Consider the following 23,576-nt stretch of genomic DNA (forward strand, 5'->3'; position numbering starts at 1 on the left):
TGGCATTGCCACTGCCTCCACCGTTTCACATCCTTCCCAGGCTCTTTTTCCACTCTGAATGTTGTCCAGTGTTCCTAAGCATGCGTGATGGTAGCATTCGACATTTAGTGTAATTTCTCCAAAAAAAATAAAGTTGGTAAGATCCGGTTTCTGCTTCTCCTGAATACAAGTCTCCACCACCATCGCGAAGAACTCTTTCAACACCGCATTTCTCCTTGGTCTCCGCTAAACTCTCTCCTTATATGTGATGTCTGAGATTCTTAACAATATAGAGAAATAGCAGTCCTCTTTCACGGCGAATTTTTCCATAAGTTCCAGTGCATTTAGATAAGTTTTGTCTGCATCTCCAGTGTCCTGGCATCCATAACGGCTTTCTTACCACCTCTCCGATATTTTTCTTTATCTTTTTCTGTTCTGGGCCCGGTTTCTCCAGGGGTCTGGCGTGCTACTCGCAGTTCAGCCGGGACCCAGAGTCCCCCGATCCGGGCCCCAGCTGGCGTGCCCTGTGCTCGACCCCCGCCCAGAACCCAGTGTCTTACTGGGCCTGGTTTCTCCAGGGGTCTGGCGTGCTACTCGCAGTTCGGCCTGGGGCCCAGAGTCCCGCAACCAGGGCCCCATCTGGCGTGCCCAGCCCGCGACCCCTGCCCAGAACCCAGCGTCTTACTGGGTCTGGTTTCTCCAGGGGTCTGGCGTGCTACGCGCAGTTCGGCAGGGGCCCAGAGTCCCGAGACCCGGGCCCCATCTGGCGTGCCCAGCCCGCGACCCCCGCCCAGAACCCAGCGTCTTACTGGGTCCGGTTTCTCCAGGGGTCTGGCGTGCTACCCGCAGTTCGGCCCGGGGCCCAGGGTCCCGCGACCCAGGCCCCGGCTTTTGTGCGCCGCGCGCAACCCCTGCCCAGAACCCAGCGTCTTACTGGGCCTGGTTTCTCCAGGGGTCTGGCGTGCTACCGCAGTTCTGCCTGGGGCCCAGAGTCCCGCGACCCGGGCCCCATCTGGCGTGCCCAGCCCGCGACCCCTGCCCAGAACCCAGCGTCTTACTGGGTCCGGTTTCTCCAGGGGTTTTATTTTTATTTTGAAATAAAATAAAAAATAGAAGACTGAGGGACAGTGTAGCTCAGAGGTGGAATGTCCGTGGTTTCACTCCCCAGGACCATAAATAAATAAATAAATAAATAAATAAATAAATAATAAATAAATAAATAAATAAATAAATAAATAAATTTACATCTCTGATCTGGTGGGAGGTAATGCAATTTCCCCACTTGCTCATAGGTGGCGCTGCAGAGTAAGGCAGAGCCCTGCGCTGGAAGGGAGCAGGGGAAAGTACTCCTGTAGGGGGCGTAACCCTGGGGGCTGGGCCGGCGAGGCCGCACGCCACGTCGAGGGCAGGGACAACTCTAGCCACGCCCCCGCCCTCAGCGGCGCCTTCTGATTGGAGGAGGGACTATCACTTGGCAGCGCCGCTGGCGGCGGGAGGAAGAGGGCTCGGGGGCCGCGTGTGACGCCGAGGCGGCGGAGGCGCGGGGAGCCGAGCTCTGCAGCACTCGGGACGCCCTCCCCGCAACTCTCTGCGGTGAATGGCGACGAGATGGAGCGCGAGGGGAGCGGCGGCAGCGGGGCTTCGGCCGGACTCCTGCAGCAGATCCTCAGCCTGAAGCTCGTGCCGCGGGTGGGCAACGGGACCCTGTGCCCCAACTCCACTTCTCTCTGCTCCTTCCCAGGTACGGCCCCGCCCCGCGCTGCGCCCCGCCGCCGCCCGCCGGGTGGGAGCCGCGCTCCCGCACAAAGGTTCCGGCCCCGGGTCCCCCCGCCCGGGTCTCTTCCCCGCAGGTTCCGGGGCGCGGCCTCCCCGGCCCGCGCTGGGCCGAGGTCCTCGGGAGCGGCCGCGGGGGGGGTGGACGGTCGCGCCCTTCGGGGTTTCCGGTCGCACCGGCTCGGTGGCCGTGCACAATGGCGCCTCGTCCTTTGGGGGAGCTGGGCTCGGGCCGTCCCCGCCTGGCTTGTCCGTGTCTGGCCCGTGGCCCCAGCCCCTGCTCCAGGAGCCCGGCCGCCGGCGCGGCTCCAACCCACCCCCTCCTCCATCCAGCTCGGCTTTCTAGGAATCACTCGCGGAGACCTGTTGCCGGGCTCAGGATCGTGGACACGGCTTCTTTGGCATCCCTCTGACCCCACCTGGGCGTCCGCTGGGCCGGGTAGAGGGGCTTTCAAAGTCGTAGGACAGGTTAGGACTGTCGGTGCTGAGGAGGTCCAGGGGAGGAGGCTTTACCTCCTCTAGGAAGATTCATAAAGGCTTTGAAGGGAGGGCAGGCAGAGTTATTTGTGTTCCATCTTTAAAGACGAGATCGCAGGCCAGTGGCAATTGAAGGAGACTTTCTGGACACCGGCAGAGTTGGTTGATACCTTGATTTAGTAAACAAGGGACCGGCCCGAGACCGTGCCCAGCGCAGGCGGACGGGGTGGCTTGCTGCCCCCACCCGCAGTCTTAAGCCAGGCTCCTGTGATTTTGCATCCACTGGCAGCGACTGCCAGGCGCCGGTCAGTGGACACCTGGGACTTGCTGTGGATCACCTGCCTCGCGATTTTCCCGCACAGGAACCCAGGGGCAATCTACACTATTTTTATCTTATTTATTTACTTATTGATTTTGACGGAACCCAGGGGCATTCTACCTCCAAGCGACACCCCTAACCCTATTTCTTAAATTCCTTATTTTGAAACAGGGTCTCAATGAGTTGCAAAAGGCCTCACTAAGTAGCTGAGGCTACAGGGTGCACCACAATGCCCGGATTATTATTATTATTATTATTAGTAGTAGTAGTAGTAGTAGTAGTAGTAGTGGTGGTGTTATTTTTAGTATTGTGTGCGTGGTACTCAAGATTAAACCCAGAGACATTCTACCTCTGAGCTGTACCCCCAGCCCTATATTTATTTATTTATTTATTTATTTATTTATTTATTTATTGTGGTACTGAGGATGGAACCCAGGGGCATTCTACCTCAGAGTGATACTCCCAGCCCTATTTTTTCATTCTTTCTTTTGAAACAAGGTCTCACTGAGTTGCAAAGGGCCTCACTAAGTAGCTGGGAGTGGCCTCAAACCTGCCAGTCCTCCTGTCTCAGACTTTAAGTACTGGGATTATAATCATGTGCCACTACACCTGGATTTATTTGTATTATTATTATTATTATTTTTATTTATTTATTTTTTTTTGGTGGTACTGGGGGTGGAACCCAGAGGCTTTCTACCTCCGGGCTATACTCCCAGACCTTTTTTATATTTTATTTGGAAACAGGGTCTCACTAAGTTGCTGAAAGCCTCACTAAATAGCTGAGGCTGGCTTCGAACCTGTGCGATCCTCCTGTCTCAGCCTCCCAAGCACAGGGATTATAAGCGTGCCCGGCTTATTTGTATTTTTGAAACAGGGTCTTACTAGTTTGATGAGAGTCTCACTACTTGCTGATGCTGTCCTTGAACCTGTGATCCTCCTGTCTCAGCCTCTCAAGTACTAGGATTACATGTATGGGCCACCTTGCTGGCTTTAGGCTACATTATAATTTTATGGGACCAACATGGTCTGCTTGACTCATCATTATGAGGATACATGGCTATAATTTGATTCTCTATATATGTGCATACACATCACATTTTAACTTTCTGTGGCATCCTTTCAAAGGAAGTTGCAGAATTCCTGGCACTTGATGCTAAAACAAGGACATTTTCTAAGCCGGGCGTGATGGCGCACGCTTGTAATCCCAGCATTTGGGGGGCTGAGACCGGAGGATCACTGTTCGTGGACAGCCTCAGCTACTTAGTGAGGCCCTCTGCAACTCAGTGAGACCCGGTTTCAAAATAAAGAATAAAAAAATAGGGCAGGGGGTGTAGCTCGGAGGTCGAATGCCCCTGGGTGGGTTCCATCTCCAGACCTGAAAAAAAAAAAAAAAAAAAAAGACATTTTCTGTTATAGTTACAAGATTATGGCACTCTTAAGATATTTAACATTGATAGACTAATATACATGTCTCCCCCACCCCATTGATCAAAGAGATTTTTTTCTTTTTTTTTTTAATTCCAGGATTTAATCAAAGATCAAAGCTGGGCATGGTGGCGCACATCTGTAATCTCAGTACTTGGAAGGCAGAGAAAGGAAGATCGCAGGTTCAAGGACAGCCTCAGCAAGTAGTGAGACTCATCAACCTAGTGAGACTGTGTTTCAAAATAAAAATAAAATAGGGCTGGGGTTGAAGCTTGGAGATTGAATGCCCCTGTGTTCAGTGTCCAGTAAGACACACGCTCGCGCACGCGCGCGCGCCATTGAATATTGCATTTAGTTGTCCTGTCTCTTTAGTCTCATTTAACTTAGAGTAGTTCTTCTATGCTTGTTTCTTTCTCTCTCTCTCTCTCTCCCTATCTCTCTCCCTCTCTCTCCCTCTTTCTCTCTCTCTCTCCCCCTGTCTGTCTCTCTCTCTCTTTTTTTTTACGGTACTTGGGATGGAAGCCAGAGGCATTCTATCTCTGAGCCTCTCCCCCAGCCTTAGTTTTTTATTCTTTATTTTATTTATTTATTTATTTATTTATTTATTTATTTATTTTTGCGGGTCTGAGGATGGAACCCAGGGGCATTCGACCTCTGAGCTACATCTCCTGCCCTATTTTTTTATACTTTATTTTGAAACCGGGTCTCACTGAGTTGCAGAGGGCCTCACTAAGTAGCTGAGGCTGTCCGCAAACCGCGATCCTCCCATCTCAGTCTCCCGAATGCTGGCATTACAAGTGTGCGCCACCGCGCCTGGTTTATTCTTTATTTTTTTTGGAACAGGGTCTTAACTATGTTGCAAAGGGCCTTACTAAGTAGCTGAGGCTGTTTGCAAACCATGATCTTCCAGTCTCAGCCTCCTAAATGCTGGGATTACAAGCATGTATTAGTGGGCATTGTGGCACATGCTTGTATGCCCAGCACTTTGGAGGCGGAGACAGGAGGATGGTGCAGGTTTGAAGCCAGCCTCAGCTACTTAGGCTGTTGGCAACTCAGTGAGACTCTGTTTCCAAATAAAATATAAATAGGACTGGGAGTATAGCCTGTAATTAGAAGGCTCCTGAATTCCATCCCCAGTACACACACACACACACACACACACACACACACACACACACAGGCGTGTGCTACCATGGCCGGCTAACACTAGCCCTTTTTATTGCTACATTGATTGCGGAGGCTGGCCTCAAAACTGTGATCTTACCCGGGCGTGGTGGCGCACGCTTGTAATCCCAGTACTTGGGAGGCTGAGACAGGAGGATCGCACGGGTTTGAAGTCAACCTCAGCTACTTAGTGAGGTTTTTAGCAATTTAGTGAGACTGTTTCCAAATTAAACATAAAAAATAGGTCTGGGAGTGTATCCCAGAGGAAGAAAGCCCTGGGTTCCATCCGTAGTACCACAAAAGTAGAATTAAAAAGAAAACAAAAAACTCTGATCCTCCCGTGTCAGCCTCCCAAGTACTGGGTTTACAAGCGTATGCCACCATGCCTGGATGTCATGAAAATATTAAACTACAGTATGTGCTTGAGTTTATCGTTGCACTTGTGAATGTGTAACGAGAGGATGTTGATTACCAAGGATCATTCACTTAGCAAGTATACATCTAAGTGCAGACTCTGGCTGGGGCATAAATATGTCTGAAGCATGGGGCTGGGGATATAGTTCAGTGGTAGAATGCTTGCCTAGCATGCCAGAGGCCCTGGGTTCAATCTCCAGCACCACCAAAAAATAAAATAAAAGGTGGCGCACGCTTGTTCCCAGCATATGGGAGGCTGAGACAGGAGGATTGCGGTTTGAAGACAGCTTCAGCTACTTAGTGAGGCCCTTTTGCAACTCAGCGTGGCACTGTTTCAAAATAAAGAATATAAAAAGGTCTGGGGGGTGCAGCTCAGAGGTAGAATGCCCCTGGGTTTTATCTTCAGTATCGCTAAATAAATAAATAAATAATGAGAATAGCCCTTGACCTTAAGTTAATGAGAGCGTGGTGGTAAATACAGCTTTCCCTGTCCTGTCTCATCCCTAGCCGGGATGCTGGTATAACAGGTACGTGTCGTTTGACTGTTTTGAGGCACCAAGCTCTGCTTATCAGATATTTCCTTCAGTGTTCTGAATCTGGCTTCGTTTCTATTTTGGTCCCACAGAAAAGGTTACTTGTAGTTTACGCCAACTCATTATGGCAAAATCATTGCGCCGAAACATTCTGTGGCTTATCTTACCAGGAAGCTTTGAATTGATTTTTTTTTTTTAACCTGCAATTTAGCCACTTAAGATTTCTGCCTAACCCTCTTATTCCAAGTTGTTCAGATTACTTTTGTTATTTTTAACAAGTCTGGATGTCAGGAGAGGCAAACCTTGTATCAGTAATGACATTCATTTCCCTTGTACCTTTTTTACTTCTCTTTCTCGCTCTTTTTTTCCCCCCAAATTTTGTGATAGCGTACACTAAACCTAGGGATACCCTACCACTGAGCTACATCTTCAGCTCTTTTTATTTTTCATTTTGAGACAGGAGCTTGCCAGGTTGCCCAGACTGACCTCGAACTTGTGATCCTCCTGCCTGGCCTCCTGAGTTTCTGAGATTCCAGGTATAGGCCCCTGTGCCCAGCTATGACATTCATTTTCGTTCTTTTTTTTCTTTTTTCATTTTGCAGGTCTGGGATGGAACCCAGGGGCATTCGACCTCCGAGCTACACCCCTGCCCTATTTTTTATTCTTTATTTTGAAACCAGGTCTCACTGAGTTGCAGAGGGCCTCACTAAGTAGCTGAGGCTGTCCACGAACCGCGATCCTCCCGTCTCAGCCTCCCAAATGCTGGGATTACAAGCGTGCGCCACCACGCCCGGCTTGACATTCATTTTCTGAAGATAAGTATTACATAAAATCAAGGTCAAAATGTATTTTGTAATAGCTAATCTAAAACTAAAAGTGCATTTTGTAGTAGTTAAACTAATGTTTTAGTTTTGCTGTTGCTGGAGTCAGGAATGGGTCACAAACCTGGTGTGGTGGCACCTGTAACCCCAGTACTCAGGAGGCAGACACAGGAGAACAGGCTCGAGGACATCTCAGCAACATAGCAGACTCTCAGTGACCTAGTGAGACCTTGTTTCAGAAACAAAAAATAAAAAGGGCTGGCTGTATATAGCCCAGAGGTAGAATTCCCCTGGACTTAATCCCCATTACCAAAAAAAAAAAAAAAAGAGAGAGAAAGAAAGAAAGAGAGCAGTGGGGTACACTTGCACCTGTCATTTCGTCATTTACTCAACGGGTAATTTCTCATTGATTGTTTTGTGTCCCTGCTGCTTTCTGGGAAGCAAGTAAGGATGCCTTGGAGAACAAAGCAGTCCCTTCATTCCAGTGGGGGAGGAGGGAGAGGAGACAGCTGGTGGGGGGGGGGACAGGGCAGGGGCATTAGAGTGGCCTGTGAGGGGCAGGGAGTGATCAGGAAGGCCTGGATGATGGGGAGGGCGGAGCAGAGATCCGAGGCAGGAGCAAGCCGCAGTCCTGCAGGACAGTGTTCTGGACCAGGGAGCCGCAGATCCAGAGGCCCTGGACGGGAGCTTGGTTAAGAAACCTCGGGGCCGGGCGTGGTGGCGCACGCTTGTAATCCCCGCGCTTGGGAGGCAGAGACAGGAGGATCGCGCAGGTTCGAAGCCAGCCGGCCGCGCGCGCTGGCTTAGGAGACCCTGTTTCCAAATATAAAATGTAAAAAGAGGTCTGGGAGTGTAGCCCGGAGGTAGAAGGGCTTCCAGGAACCCCAGTACCACCAAAAAAAAAAAAAAAAAAAAAAAAAAAGAAACCTCGGGGCTGGCGTGGTGGCGCACGTCTGTAATCCCAGTACTTGGGAAGCTGAGCCCGGAGGATCGCAGGTTCAAGGACAAGTAGTGACTCTCAGCAACCTAGCAAGACCCTTTTTCAAAACAAAATAAATAAATAAATAAATAAATAAATAAATAAATAGGGCTGAGGTTGTAGCTCAGAGGTTGAATGCCTCTAGATTCAATCCCCAATACGAGAGAAAGAAAGAAAGAAAGAAAGAAAGAAAGAAAGAAAGAAAGAAAGAAAGAAAGAGCGAGCACCAAGTGTTCCTGGATGGAGCGTGTGGGCAAGGGAGAGGGGAGGAGGTGAGTTCAGACTCTGAAGGGGGCAGTATTGGAGGGTTTAAGCAGAGGAGGGAGGTCTGGCTTCGTGTGTGCGTGCGTGCGTGCGTGCGTGCGTGTGTGTGTGCACGCGTGCGCGCGAGCTTTCATACTCCAGTGGTTTTTAGTGTGTTTCAGTGTTGTGCGACTCTCACCACATCCATTCAGGAATATTTTCATCCCATCATCCCAACAAGAAACCCTGTACCCAGTAGCACTGATTGGCTGGAGAATGGATGTGTAAGCTCAGGTCAAACAGGCCAGGGTAGGACCAAGAGACCGCGGGCTGAGTGGGCCAGGACACACTTCAGAAACCAGGGGTCAGCCGAGCGTGGTCGCACAGGCTTGCAATCCCAGTATCCGGGAGGCCGAGACAGGAGGATCGCAGGTTCAAAGCCAGCCTTAGCAATTTAACTTATTGTTTCCAAATAAGTTATAAAAAAAAATTAGGCTAGGGTGTAGCTTGAAGGTAGAATGCCTCTGGATTCAATTCTCAGTACCAAAAAGGAAGCTATAAACACTTTGAGATGAAGGATCTCCGTCTTTTGTTAGTTTTTCACTGATATGCCTAGCTTATAGAAACGTGCTCAAGCAGTGTGTGTGTTGGGGGACACAGGGGATTGGACCCCCCGGCGTACTACCTCTGAGTTGCACCCTCAGCCCTATTTATTTTTTATTTTGAAACACAGTCTCACTAGGTGGATGAGGGCCTCGCTATTTGCTGAGGCTGTCTTCAAACCTGGGTTCCTCTGTATCAGCCTCCCGAGTACTGGGATTGCAGGCACGCGTAACCATACCCTGCTCAAGAAATATTTGACTAATGAGTGAATTCTTAGTGTGTATATTAGTTTGTTATTGCTATTGTAGTTATTTCCCACAAACTTAGCAGCTGATTACAGATTTTATCATTTTACAGTTCTAGAGGTCAGAAGTCCAAATTTGCTCTTACAAGTTTAAAACCAAGGTGTTGTCAAGCATGATGGTGCCTGCTTGTAATCCCAGTACTTGGGAGGCTGAGACAACACGATCTCAGGTTGGAGGACAGCCTCAGCAAGTAATGAGGCTCATCAACCTACTGAGACCCTGTTTCAAAATAAAAATAAAAAATAAATTAGCGGCTGGGTGTGGTGGCGCACGCTTGTAATCCCTGCGCTTGGGAGGCTGAAACAGGACGATCGTGCAGGTTCGAAGCCAGCCTCAGCTACTTAGTGAGGCTCTCAGCAACTTAGTGGGACCCTGTTTCCAAATAAAATATAAAAATGGGTCTGGGAGTATAGCTCGGAAGTAGAAAGCCTCTGGGTTCCACCCCCGGTACCACCAAAAATAAATAAATAAATAAATAAATAAATAAATAAATAAATTAGCACTGGTTGTTTAGTTCAGAGGTAGGATGCCTCTGGTTCAATCTTTAGTACCAAAAACAAAAACAAAAACGAAGGTGTCCCCGGGCTGTGACACATGTCAGGAAGAACTTGTTTCCTTTCCTGTCTGGCTTCTAGAGGCACCACGTCTGGTTCTTTTCTCTTTATAATAAAATCTCTTATGCAAATCACTTATCTGATTGTCCTTCACCCAAGGGAGGCCTTGTGCCTTCACTGCTGAGGTTTGCATGTGGCCCCGCCTTTATACCTTGGAACTTAACCCCCAGGGCAAATGTACGAGAGGTGGGGAAAGGATTCCTGTTGTCATGGTCACGGTGGGGTTTCTCTATGAAGTGCCCTTCTCCCTGGCTCTGCCCTCCCCCTCACGGGACACCCTCTGCCGTGGGGTGACCCTGCGTGCAGGCCCTCCTCTCTTCCCTGAACTTCTCAGTTTCTAGAACCCAGCACCATGCCGGGCGTGGTGGCGCTCGCTTGTAATCCCAGCATTCACCGAGGATCGCGGTTCGCGGACAGCCTCAGCTACTTAGTGAGGCCCTCTGCAACTCAGTGAGACTTGGTTTCAAAATAAAGAATAAAAAATAGAGCAGGGGGTATGGCTCGGAGGTCAAATGCCCCTGGGTTCCATTCACAGAACCCCCCCCACACACACACACACACAAAACCCAGCGCCAAAACAAGTTCTGTCCAACATAGCTGCCCAACATAGCTGCCAAGGTAAACAAAGCTGAAGTCATGGGCTGGGTTTGAAGCCGAGCAAGGAAGTCCTAGGAGACGTGGGGGACCATGCTGAGCCAGGGAATGGAAAGCGCTAGATGATGATCAATAAAAAGCGATTAAATAGATGGCAAATTAAGGTGCAGGAGATTAAAGGGAAATCACTTAGTGTTTTAAGAGGTGTTTTATAGATCTGGGTTCGCCTTTGCTCTGAGTCCTGTAAGGATCCCATCCATCAGAAAAGTGCTTTTATAAACTGAATTTCTCCTCTGATAGCGCCTCTTTTCCCTACCCACAGCGACTTCAGTGGTGCTCTATAAAATATGTAGGCACCGAAGCGGCTAATGGCCGTGGCTCTGGGCTGTGGGAGAGCAGTGTGCATTCCCTCAGCAGCTCAGGAGGTGCTGACCCGCTGAGCAGGTCCTCAGACAGGCTCCCTGTAAGCTTTTAGGGAAAGGAGATGTGGGCCTTCGCTGGATAGAGCTCCTTGGGCCCACGCTACTCGGGGAGAGGTGGGAATGGACTTAGCTCAGGGGACCGTAACAAAATACCACACACTCCCTAGTGCGTGGTATTAATCTAGTGTGTAGCTTAAACAACAGCTCCATTTTACTTTTTTTTTTTTTTTTGGTACTGGGGATGGAACCCAGGGGCATTCTACCTCCAAGCTACACCCCCCAAACCTATTGTTTATTCTTTATTTTGAAACAGGGTTTCACTGAGTTGCAGAGGGCCTAAGTAGCTGAGGCTTTCTGGGAACCGTGATCCTCCTGTCTCAGCCTCCCATTACAGGCCTGCGCCACATGCTTGTGGGCTAGTTTTATAGATGGCACCAACTTGGGGTGTCTCCGGAGCTTTCAGGGTCCAGGTGCCAGCTCCCTGTCCCGGGGCCGCGTGGCAGCCAGGCCGAGGCTGCGCTCCCGCAGCACCTTGGCTTCCTGTGAGCGGCAGGGGCCATCAGAGGTGGCAGTCGGCGGCACTGGCTCTGTGGTGTCAGGTTGGACCACTCTGAGATCTCGGAGGTGGGCACATCCTCTGTTCCCTGATGAGCCGTGGCCTCTGTGTTTCTGTAGGACTTTTCTTCAGGTGTGAGGGTGCAGAGCGGCTCAAGGTGAGGCCTCGGCTTTGCAGCCCGCGCTTCTACCCTGGAAGGGAGCATGCAGGCTGAGCGGTGGCTTGGGGTTGCGTCCACAGTGAGGGACACACCGGGGCCCTGTGGGGGCCCGGTTGCTCCGACTGAGCCAGGCACCTCAGTGGCTGCCCAGAAAGGAGGGATTTGATTAGGGAGAAGCCGAACTTGGACCCAGGCGCAGCAACCCCTTGTGACCAGACTCCTGGATGGTGGGAGCTGAGAACAGCTGGGCTTAGTGGCCAGCGGAAGAGAGGCGGAACCAGAGTACTGAGGGTGGAGAGCCCTGCCCCAGGTCCCAAGTGCTGCCATCAACTGGACAGCTGCGGTGTCTCTTGAGTGGAGTAAAAGCAGTAGCTTATATGTATATAGAAGTTCTCTATATATGAAGATTTAAAGAAGTTTATTAAAAACATAGAAATACAGAAAATGGAAATACAGCTCCATACCAGACTGGCATGGAGGGGTGACTCGAATGAATACACCCATATATGCCTAATTTTTAAGCTTGAGACATGAGTATTTATTTACTTAATACTCCATATTATTATTTGTGTGTGTGTATGTTACTGAGGGTGGAACCCAGGGGCTTTCTACCTCCACGCTATATGCCCAGACCTTTTTTATATTTTATTTGGAAACGGTCTCACTAAGCTGCTGAGAGCCTAAGTAGCTGAGGCTGGCTTTGAACAAGTGTGATCCTCCTATGTCAGCCTCCCAAGTACTGGGATTACAAGTGTACCCACCACGTACGACTCAATATTATGTCATTTAAACATGATTTTTTGTTTCTTGTTTTGAGGTACTGGGGATCGAACACAGGGGCATTCTACCTGTGAGCTACTCCCCAGCCCTTTTTTAAAAAAATTTTTAATTTTTATTTTTTGATGGTACTAGGGATGGGACCCTTCTACTTCTGGGTTATACTCCCAATCTATTTTATATTTTTATTTGGAAACAGGGTCTCTTAAACCAGTGAGGCTGGCTTCGAACCTGTGCGATCCTCCTGTCTCTGCCTCCCAAGCATGGGGATTACAAGCACGTGCCACCACACCTGGCTTATTCTTAATTTTGAAACAGGGTCTCCCTAAGGAGGGCCTCACTAAGTAGCTACACTAAGTTGCTGAGACCCTCACTAAGCTGCTGAGGCGGCTTCAAACTTGTGAACTTGAGATCCTCCTGTCTCAGCCTCCCAAGTACTAGGATTGTAGGGGTGCTGGAAAGCAGGCTGGAAGAAGTGCTTTCCCCCCCTATATGAGAAGTTAACTAGAGAAGTCTTCTCCCATATTAGGATTAGAAATAAGGTATTAAAATATAGTTAAGATAGAAGTAGGGTAGGATTGGAAATAAAATCAAGATCCATCCAAGGACAAGGGTAGGGGACCCACCAGGTCAAAGCCTCTAATCTCCAGCTTGCCGGCCAAGGTCTTTGTAAATGGGACCCCCCATCCCCATATCTCTGAGCTAGATCAGCAAACAAGGCCAGGCTAATCTGCTCTCCAGTGCAGAGATAATCTGTTCTTCAGTGCAGAGATAAGCCTGGCCCAGCCAAGGTGGGTGGGAAAGGCAGAGCAGGCTCTGACGTGTGTGGATGCATGTTTTAAAATTATTGGTTGTACTTGTTTGTCCTTGTATCTGATTGGTTGTATTCTAAGGTTGGCGGGCTCTGACGTGTGTAACCACTCCCTCCTAGGGTTATAAAATTCAGAGCGTGGAGTGGGGAGGGTCGAACCTCGGCCATAGTGCCTTGGTCTGGACCCCTGGCTAGCTGGGACAATAAACCTCGCTTGCATTTTACATCTCTTGTGAGTCCTTCGATATTTGGGTTGGTGGGCAATTCTTGGACCCTTCAGGATTACAAGTGTGCATCACCACATCCGGCTCTTTTTATTTCTTAATTTTACCAAATACTATCAAACAAAAGAGACCAGTTTCAACAGTGCTGTAATATTATTCTGAAGATATATCTTGTTCCGCAGAAAAAAACAAATCTCACAGAGAGTTGAAAACCTTTTGTAGTTACCTGACAGATATTCATCAGACCAAAAGTGTCCAAACACCCTGAGTCAGTTGTATTTTTAACAGGCATTGAGCCCTAAGCCGGGCATGTCTGAGATGTCGTAAGAACCATTTAAGAACCACTGGTCCTGGTAGCACTTGCCCAACACACAGGAGACCCTGGGTTCACACCGGGACAAGGCACCAACAGAAACCTCAAAACAAGACCCGGTGCTCAGCGGGGCGTGGTGGCGCACCCTTGTAATCCCCGCGCTTGGGAGGCTGAGACAGGAGGATCACACAGGTTCGAAGCCAGTCTCGGCTACTTAGTGAGGCTCTCAGCAACTTAGTGAGACCCTGTTTCCAAATAAAGTATAAAATAGGTCTGGGAGTGTAGCCTGGAGGTAGAAAGCCTCTGGGTTCCATCCCCAGTACCACCAAAAAAAAAAAAAAAAAAGGCCCGGTGCTCTATTTTAGGTATATTCAGAGTATGGTATTAATTACAGCTTTATTTGACTCCAGATGAACAAGGAATTGGAGCCATCACCAGTGAGAGGCCAAGGGTGGGGTGCGGGGATTTGCCTACCCCTAATCCTCATCCATCAGCGCCTCCAATCCACCCTGCCCCGCCCAGCTAGCGAGAGCTGAGAACCTGCGTAGTGATCTGAATAAAAACACTTGTGGGGACTGCTGCTTTAGTTAAGGTGGGGGGCACACAGCAGTGTGCTTGCAATGCAGATAGTTACAAGAGAAGCGCCTGATGCCCCCCACCCAGACCCACACCTTTTCCTAGTCTCTCATGGTTCATCCCAATCGGATTAATCTTGAGTTTGTTTGTTTTGGTACTGGGAGTTGATCCCAGGGGCATTCTGAGCTATACCCCCAGCCCTATTTTATTTTTTATTTTGAATCAGGGTCTCACTAAGTGAGGAGGGCCTCACTAAGTAGTTGAGGCTGACCATGACCTGCGATCCACCTGCCTCAGCCTCCCAAGTACTGGGATTACAAGTGTGCGCCACCATGCCTGGCTATTCCTGAGCTTTTTTTTGTTTGTTTGTTTTGTTTTGTTTTGCAGTACTGGAGAAGCGACCCAGGGGCATTCTACCTGCAAGCTACATCCCCAGCCCTGTTTTTTAATTCTGTATTTTGAAACAGGGTCTCATCGAGTTGCAAAGGGCCTCACTAAGTAGCAGAGGCTGGCTTCGAACCTGCGCAATCCTCCTGTCTCAGCCTCCCAAGCGCTGGGATTACAAGTGTGCGCCACCACGCCTGGCTAAAGATATTTTTTACTGGTGTATTGTATATAAATGTGGGGCTCATTGTTTTATATAAATTGTACATAAACATAATTTGGACAAATTTTTGTGTGCATGTGCTAGGGGTGGAACTCAGGAGTATTCAACCTCCGAATTATACCCCCGGCCCCATTTTATTTGGAAATGGTCGCACTGGTATCTGAGGCTGTCCTGGAACCTGTCTGCAATCCTCCTTTCTCAGCCTCCCAAGTACAGGGATTACAAGTATGTGTTACCACACATGGCTGCTAATTTGACCAATTTTGAAAATAGAGCAAGAATTGAATTATTATTATCCACTTCCCAGGAATAATGGCTTTCCTATCTTAATATACCAAGTGACTCCTTGAGGGCGAGGGTGAGGGTGAGGGTGTGGCTGTCAGGGGCAAGCAGGCAGTGTGGGCCTGTGCATGCATCTTTCCCTCCCTCCTTTCCTTCCTTCCTTCCTTCCTTCCTTCCTTCCTTCCTTCCTTCCTTCCTTCCTGTGTGTGTATGTGTGTAGTTTTTAACCTAGGGATACGGTACTGAGCTATATCCCCAACCCTATTTATGTGTGTTTGTGTGTGTGTGCTCGCACTACTGGAGATTGAGCCCAGGGGCATCTACTTGAGCTGCACCTCCAGCCTATCTATCTATCTATCTATCTATCTATCTATCTATCTATCTATATTTAGCGATACAGAGGATTGGGCCCAGGGGCATTCTACCTCCAAGCTACACCCTCAGTCCTTTTTTTTTTTTTTTTTTTTTTTTTGGCGGTACTGGAGATGGAACCCTGGAGCAACAACCCCAGCCCTATTTTTATTCTTTATTTTGAAACAGGGTCTCACTGAGTTGCAAAGGGCCTCACTAAGTAGTAGCTGAGGCTGTCTGTGAACTGCAATTCTTCCTGTGTCAGCCTCCCAAATGTTGGGATTATAAGCATATACCACCAAGCCGGGCGTGGTGGCGCACGCTTGTAATCCCCGTGCTTGGGAGGCTGAGACAGGAGGATCACACAGGTTCATAGCCAGCCTCATCTACTTAGTGAGGCTCTCAGCAACTTAGTGAGACCCTGTTTTCAAATAAAATATAAAATGGATCTGGGAGTATAGCCCGGAGGTAGAAAGCCTCTGGGTTCCACCCCCAGTACCACCAAAAACAAAACAAACAAACAAAAAACAAGCATATACCACCACATCCAGCTGTGTGTGTGTGTGTGTTACTGGGGATGGAACCCAGGGGCTTTTCTAACTCCAGGCTATACTCCCAGACCTATTCTATACTTTATTTGGAAACAAGGTCTAAGTTGCTGAGAACCTCACTAAGTAGCTAAGGCTGGCTTTGAACCTGTGCGATCCTCCTGTCTCAGCCTCCCAAGCACGGGGGTGCGCCACCACGCCCGGCTCAGCTGTATTCTTTATTTTTGAATCAGGGTCTCACTAAGTTGGAGAGGGCCTCACTCAGTAGCCAGGGCTGGCTGCAAACCTGCAATCCTCATGTCTTAGCCTCCAAATACCAGGGGGATTACAAGCATGTGTCACCATGCCCGGCTACTTTTTTTGTTTTTCGGAAACTGGGTCTAGCTAGGTTGCTGCAGCTGGTGGAGACCTGCGATGCTCCTGTGGAAGCCTCTAAGTACTGAAGCTAGAGGAGCGTGCCACCAGGCCCACCTCAGTGCCGTGTCTTAACCTTCCCTCCTTTCAGTTCTCATCCCTGGTAAAGGATATCAATAGCAGGCACTTAAGGATGGTCCTGAGGATTCAATGAATTGGTGTTTGTAAAGCACTCAGGACATTTTCTATTTACATAGTAGCTATTTATTTACTACATATAAACAGGTCCAGAGTTTTCTTCTGGATACATAGGCATTCATTTTGTTTGTTTTTACAAAAGCAGGATCTTATTCCACGTAACTATTTGCAGCTTGCTTCTCTGGCTCCTCAGGAAGGCTTATGTGTTGATGTGGCTGTGTGATGTCCCATGATGTGGATGCACAGAAGCCAGTTCCCGAGACCCGCAGCGATAGCCAGGCAGTTGGTGCCCGGTGCCTGCTGTGCTGCCAGGAGCCTCTTGTGACCTCTGCCCTTGCCTGTGTGCATCCTGTGGGATCTGGTCATGGAAATAAACTCACTGCCCCAAAGGCTGTGTACATATGACTTCCAAATTACCCTCCAAACGGTGGCTTCTAGATTAGGTTCTGAGGAGCAGAGGTCGGGCCTTTGGAGTAAGGTCCTGACAGCTCCACACTGTTCAAAGCCTTTATGGCATTTCAGAGCTTGCACGTCGAAGGCCTTGGTCTGGCATTTAAAGACCCCATAAACTGGGCGTGGTGGCTCACACATGTATGTAATCCTAGTACTTGGGAGGCTGAGACTAGAGGATCACGGTTCTCAGCCTCAGCTATTTAGTGAGGCCCTCTGTAACTCAGTGAGACCCGGTTTCAAAATAAAGAATAAAAATAGGGCAGGGTATGTGGCTCGGAGGTCAAATGCCCCTGGTTCCATCCCCAGACCCGCAAAATAAACAAACAAACAAACCACAAATAAAGACCCCCATAATGTGACCCTGTCCATCTTTGAGCGTCACCTGCCTTTGCTCTTATAAACTTTCTGCTTCAATCAAGCCAGTAGTTATCAGTCAAGGCACTGTTGCCTTCTGGGGACACCTGGCAGTGTCTAGACACGCTTTTGGTGTCTCACTGGGGAGGGCGCGCCACTGGCCAAGGATGCTGCACATCTTTTTTGTGTGTGTGTGGTACTAGAGATTGAACCCAGGGGCATCCGTTCTACCTCTGAGGTACACCCCTAGCCCTATTTTTATTTTTATTTTTATGTTGAAACAGGGTCTCGCTAGGTTGATGGGAGTCTTACTAGTTGCTCAGGCTGTCCTCAACCCTGCGATCCTCTTGTCTCAGCCTCCCAATTACTGAGATGCAGGCTTGTAATCTCAGTGTACAGCCACCATGCCTGGCTGCAGCTCCATGTCTTACCGTGGGCAGGGCAGCCCGCACATCAGAAAGTCAGCAGGTGGAAGGAAGGGCAGCAGTGCCCTGGCGGGGAGCCCTGCCAGGTCAAGCTGTTTGCTAAGCTCTAAAATTGCCAGGTACTTGCCTCTAGACAATGGTGAACCTGGGATTTATTTTCCTTTCCTTCCTTCCTGCCTTCCTTTTTATTTATCTATTTATTTCAGTACTGGGGATTGAACCCAGGGACATTCTAACTCCGAGCTACATCCCCAGTCCTATTTTTTATTCTTTATTTTGAAACAGGGCCTCACTAAGTAGCTGAGGGTAGCTGTGAACCTGTGGTCCTCCTGTCTCAACCTCGCAATGCTGGCATTGCAAGTGTGCGCCGCCATGCCTGGCTTGGACTTGAGGTTTGAATGTCAGATTTTACCTAATGCGTCCTGTTCATTCAATCCATAAGGCCAGCTAGTGAGCTGTTCTAAGGACTCTAAAGCCTTACCGTAAACTCATTGGAGAAAAATGCTGCCTGCCATTTACTCAACTGTAAAGTCACTTGCAGGCAAGATAGACAGCATTGTCTTTTTTTTTTTTTTTTTTTTTTAGGTCTGGGGAAGGAACCCAGGGGCATTCAACCTCTGAGCTACACCCCCAGCCTGATTTTTTATTTTTATTTTTAAATTTTTACTTATTTACTTATTTTGCGGTACTAGGGATGGAACCCAGGGGCATTCTACCTCCAAGGTACACCCGACGTCCTACTTTTATGCAAAGGGCCTCACTAAGTACTGAGCCTGTCCGAGAACTGCGATCCTCCTGTCTCCCCCTCCCAAAAGCTGGGATTACAAGGGTGCGCCACCACGCCTGGCTTATTTTTTTACTCTTTATTTTGAAACAGGTTCTTACTGAGTTGCAAAGGGCCTCACTAAGTAGCTGCGGCAATCTGCAAACTGTAATCCTCCTGTCTCCACCTCCTAAATGCTGAGAGTACAAGCATGTGCCACTAGACTTGTCTTAGTGATCAAATATTTGAATATTAGGTAGGGCTGTGGCTCAGAGTTCAGTGGCAGACCTGTGCTTAGCATGTATGAGGCCCTGGATTCCATCCCCAGCACCACAAAAGAAAAAAAAAAAGATGCCAGGCGTGGTGGCGCACGCTTGTAATCCCAGCGCATGTGAGGCTGAGACAGAGCTCAAGGAAGTGTCTGTGTGTTCAGGTCCTATAAGTGGATTCAGATAAGGCTCATGCAAAACCAGGCGGTGACCCCAGGGTCATAGTGTGCTGGCCACTTCATTTATTTTTGCCATACTGGGGATGGAACCCAGGGGTAGTCTACCTCCGAGCTACACTCTCAGCCCTATTTTGTATTCCTTATTTTGAAACAGGGTCTCACTGAGTTGCAGAGGGCCTCACTAAGTGCTGGGGCTGTTCACGAACCACGATCCTCCTGTCTCAGCCTGTCAAGTACTGGGATTACAAGCATGCGCCACCACACCTGGCTTGTGCTGGCCACTTTAAAAGCAGCAGTATTAGCCGGGCGTGGTGGCGCACGCATGTAATCCCTGGCATCGGGAGGCTGGGACAGGAGGATTGTGGTTTGCGGACAGCCTCAGCTACTTAGTGAGGCTCTTTGCAACTCAGTGAGACCCTGTTTCAAAATAAAGAATAAACAATAGGGCTGGGGGTGCATCTTGGAGGTAGAATGACCCTGGGTTCCATCCCCCCAGTACTGAAAAAAAAATAAAATAAAAAGGATAAGCTGGGCGTGGTGGTGCACACTTGTAATCCCCGCTCTTGAGAGGCTGAGACAGGAGGATCACACAGGAGGATCAAAGCCAGCCTCAGCTACTGAGTGAGGCTCTCAGCAACTTAGACCCTGTTTCCAAATAAAGTATAAAATAGATCTGGGAGTATAGCCCAGAGGTAGAAAAGCCCCTGGGTTCCACCCCCAGTACCACCAAAATAAATAAATAATATAAATAAATAAATAAATAAATTAATTAATTAATAATAAACAAGCGCCATATCGGGGCATTTCACCGTGAGCCTGCGGTGCAGCCCAGGGTGAGGCAGCCGGGTGCGCCGAGGACCCGGCGTCACTGACGCGCAGCCTTCCCGCTCTCCCCGCAGAGATGTGGTATGGTGTGTTCCTGTGGGCACTGGTGTCTTCTCTCTTCTTTCATGTCCCCGCTGGACTCCTGGCCCTCTTCACCCTCAGACATCACAAATATGGTAGGTTCATGTCTGTAAGCATCCTGCTGATGGGCATCGTGGGACCAATTACTGCTGGAATCTTGACAAGTATGTTAGACATTAAAATACCAGTCACAACGTTTCGTGTGCCTAGTCAGTTCATTTCAGGACTCATTGTAGAAATGAATGAGTGTCTTGCCGGGCGTGGTGGCGCACGCTGGCATCCCCATGCTTGGGAGGCTGAGACAGGAGGATCGCACGGGTTCGAAGCCAGCCTCAGCTACTGAGTGAGGCTCCCGGCAACTTAGTGAGACCCTGTTCCCAAATAAAGTATCAAATAGGTCTGGGAGTATAGCCCGGAGGTAGAAAGCCCCTGGGTTCCACCCCCAGTACTACCAAAAACAAACCCAAAAAAGTGTCTTTTAGCCGCAGGTCCTACTTTTTAATGTACTGGGCTTTTTCTTGTCCCCAGGCCCCTTCATTTGGCTAATCTTTGGCCTGAGAAGGCCCTGCTTTGTGTTCTCTTTCTCCTCAGACCCACCTCTGACCCTAAGGACTCTCTGAAAATGAGTGAAATTGGAGTAAGATGGATATCATTAGTTATTTTTATGTTTTTTTCTTGGCTTTTGGCTCATGTTACAGGACACAATAAAAATTATGCTTATATTAAGTAATAACCACAGTTTGCTTCTTTTTTTTTTTTTGCGGTACTGGGGATGGAGCCCAGGGGCATTCTACCTCTGACTGACACTCCCAGCCCTCCAAGCAATACCTGCAGTCCTATTTTTATTTTTTTACTTTTTGGTATTGAGGATGGAATCCAGGGGGCATTCTACCTCCTAGCAACACCCCCAGCCCTATTTTTTTATTCTTTATTTTGAAACAGGGTCTCACTGAGTTGCAAAAGGCCTCACTAAGTAGCTGAGGCTGTCCGTGAACCACGAAACCACGATCCTCCTGTCTCAGCCTCCCATATGCATGCTGGGATTACAAGAGTGTGCCACCATGCCAGTATTGGGGAAAAAAAAAAAAAAATATATATATATATATATATATATATATGAATGACTGGGGTGTAGCTTGGAGGTAGAATGCCCTGGGTTCCATCCCCAGTACTGCAAAATAAGTAAATAAAAAAAGAAAGAAAGAGCCAAGTGTTCAAGACCACAGACTTTTGGTTAGTTATTGTTCTGTCTTCTTGTTAATATATGTTAATACGCCCTCGTATTATGTTTTAAAAATGTATAAACTGGAGCCGGGTGTACACGGTGGCACATGCCAGTAATCCCAGTACTTGGGAGGCTGAGGCAGGAGGTTTGCAAGTTTGAGACCATCCTGTGTAATATGTCAAGACCCGATCTCAAAAATACAGACAACAAAACCCAAGCCAGGCATGGTGGTACTCGCCTGTAATCTCAGTACTTGGGAGGCTGAGACAGGAGGATTTGGGGTTTGAGGCCAGCCTCAACAATTTAGCAAGAGCCTGTTTAAAAAAAATAAAATAGGGCTGGAGATGTAGTTCTGGTGGTAGAATGCCTCTGGGTTCGATCCCTAGTGCAATCAAAACAATAAACAAACCAAATAAACCAACCTACAGTAGTCAGCAGAAGCTGGCTTTGAACCTGTGTGATCCTCCTGTCTCAGCTTCCCAAGTACTGGGATTACAAGTGTGTAGCACCACACCCCGCTTAATGTTAACATTTTAATATTAAAAACCTAGAATAGAGCTGGGCGTGGTGGTGCACGCTTGTATTCCCAGCATTTGGGAGACTGAGACAGGATTATCATAGTTTGCAGACAGCCTCAGCTACTTAGTGTGGCCTTTTGCAATTCAGTGAGACCCTGTTTCAAAATAAAGAATAACAAATAGGGCTGGGGGTATAGCTCAGAAGTAGAATGCCCCTGGGTTCCATCCCCAGTACTGCAAAAAAAAAAAAAAAAAAAAAAAAAACTAGACTATTGTAGAACTTTAAGTGCTCTATTTTTATGACTTTGTTAACCTCATTCTTTTTTTCCTAACACCCTTGCCTTGTGAACCAGGCGCAGCCATCGCGGGAGTGTACCGCGCCGCGGGGAAGGAGATGATCCCGTTTGAAGCCCTCACCCTGGGCACTGGACAGACCTTCTGTGTAGTGCTCGTCTCCTTTTTACGGATTTTAGCTACGCTATAGCACGCACCCTTACGCTGTGACGCTGAACCTAAATTTCATAGACTCCTCAAAAAGAAGACATAACAGAGGATGGTGGGGTCTCCCTCCCCGGCCGGGAGCGGCGTGGATGGACAGGACTGTGAAGAACCGCAGCTCGCCAGCAGTTGAAGATCTCGGACTCCATGCTCTCCGCCAAAACAAAACAAGCTTCTTGGCTTCACTTTTTTAGATACTAAGCTTAAGAAGCTTCACGCTCGTCCCTGCAGCCACGCCAGGCCGCCAGCGCTGCCGGTTGGCATTCCTTACGGTGCAATCTGCAATGTTCTATGAGAAAACGCAGTGTTGCCTATTTCAGAGAAACTGTGGAAAATATTGGTTTATTTCAGCCGAGCAGAGTGTGCTCTGCTAAACCCTTAGCTGATCTAATCCGGGGTAAAATTTGGCAAGCTCCTTTTTGCTAACATCATCAGGACAGGAAAGCCAACTAGGCTTTGGTTGAGTGGAATAGAGCTTTCAGAACAAATATGGTGACACGTAACAGGCAAAAAAGAAGAAAATGAAGTGTGATGCAAGTAGTGGCTTTGGTCCTACTGTTAACGTAGATAATTACTGAGTATGTGGCATTCTATGGATAACTATCCTGACCTCCTATATGTATTTAAGAGATGTGAATCTGGTTTTTATACTGTTTTTTTTTTTTTTTTAAGAGATGGGGTCTTGCTGCGTCGCCAGGCTAGCCCTGAACTCCTGGGCTCAAGCAGTCCTCCTGTCTCAGCCTCCTGAGCAGCTGGACCTTCAGCTACACACCATCACACCTGGCTGAGAATTTTTCTTAAAGAATTTCTATTTCACTTTCCGCTATCACTTAATTTGACTCACTTTTGTTTGATTGAAAATGGACATACCCTACTACCTTGCTCCAGTAGCAAGATCGGTCAGGATACTCCTTGAACGTTGAGACTCTAGAAAGGTATGTCAAGCATTCTGGTTTCGTTTTTCTTGGTGACTGCGGGTTATTGATGACCCAAGACGGAGTAGAAGTGTAGCTGAAACGGGAGTCGGAGTTACTGGCTTTTCCGTCTTCATGTGTTTACCTAGTGGTGGCTCTTCAGCCCATTTTTGCAGTATTTGAGTACCAACTCCCAGAAGGTGCCTGGCTTTAGTTGCAGATATGCCCCTGCTCTGCCCTTTGCATTTTTTATTCAAGAGAATTTACATCCTTAAAGAGAACTAAATGTCAGGAGCTGTTTTAATTCGGTTTTAACTGTTTTAATTTTTATTCTACTGCCTAACATTCTTTTCATTTAAAAGGCCTGAAAACTGTGACCTTCAAAAGGGAAAGGATTGCAAGAATTAAGCCACTTGGTCCTCACCACTAACCTGTTTTGTGTAGAATCCAGCCAATGTTATCGCTTTCAAAACAGCGTCTGGTAATCACATGTTTAACGTTTTCCTTGTGAGATTAAGACTAACAACCCCTACGATCATATGTAAGTCATTTTATCTGTTCCATTTAAGGCGATATGCACTCTGGCTTCTCATTAAAAGTAGCGAGGTGGACATTTTCCAGGGAAAGTCACAGAGAAAAATCACAAAGGG

General features: G+C 48.2%; 1 protein-coding gene across 3 annotated transcripts; it reads left to right on the top strand.

Moving 5' to 3' along the window:
* Nucleotides 1–1,587: 1,587 nt before the first annotated feature.
* Nucleotides 1,588–21,998, top strand: TMEM170A (transmembrane protein 170A; the record flags this gene model as incomplete). Of its 3 annotated transcripts, XM_080704372.1 has the most annotated exons (4): nt 1,588–1,720; nt 2,519–2,558; nt 19,745–19,935; nt 21,868–21,998. In XM_080704372.1, the coding sequence occupies 4 exons, from the start codon at nt 1,588–1,590 to the stop codon at nt 21,996–21,998; spliced, it is 495 nt and encodes a 164-aa protein (XP_080560498.1). The 3 variants fall into 3 exon arrangements, with proteins under 3 accessions (XP_080560498.1, XP_080560499.1, XP_080560500.1); XM_080704373.1 differs by lacking the exon at nt 2,519–2,558 and having other exon boundaries at nt 19,765–19,935; XM_080704374.1 differs by lacking the exon at nt 2,519–2,558 and having other exon boundaries at nt 19,765–19,866.
* Between the last annotated feature and the right edge of the window lie 1,578 nt (nt 21,999–23,576).

Source organism: Muscardinus avellanarius, assembly GCF_963383645.1.
Source record: "Muscardinus avellanarius genome assembly, chromosome: 10".
NCBI lineage: Eukaryota > Metazoa > Chordata > Mammalia > Rodentia > Gliridae > Muscardinus > Muscardinus avellanarius.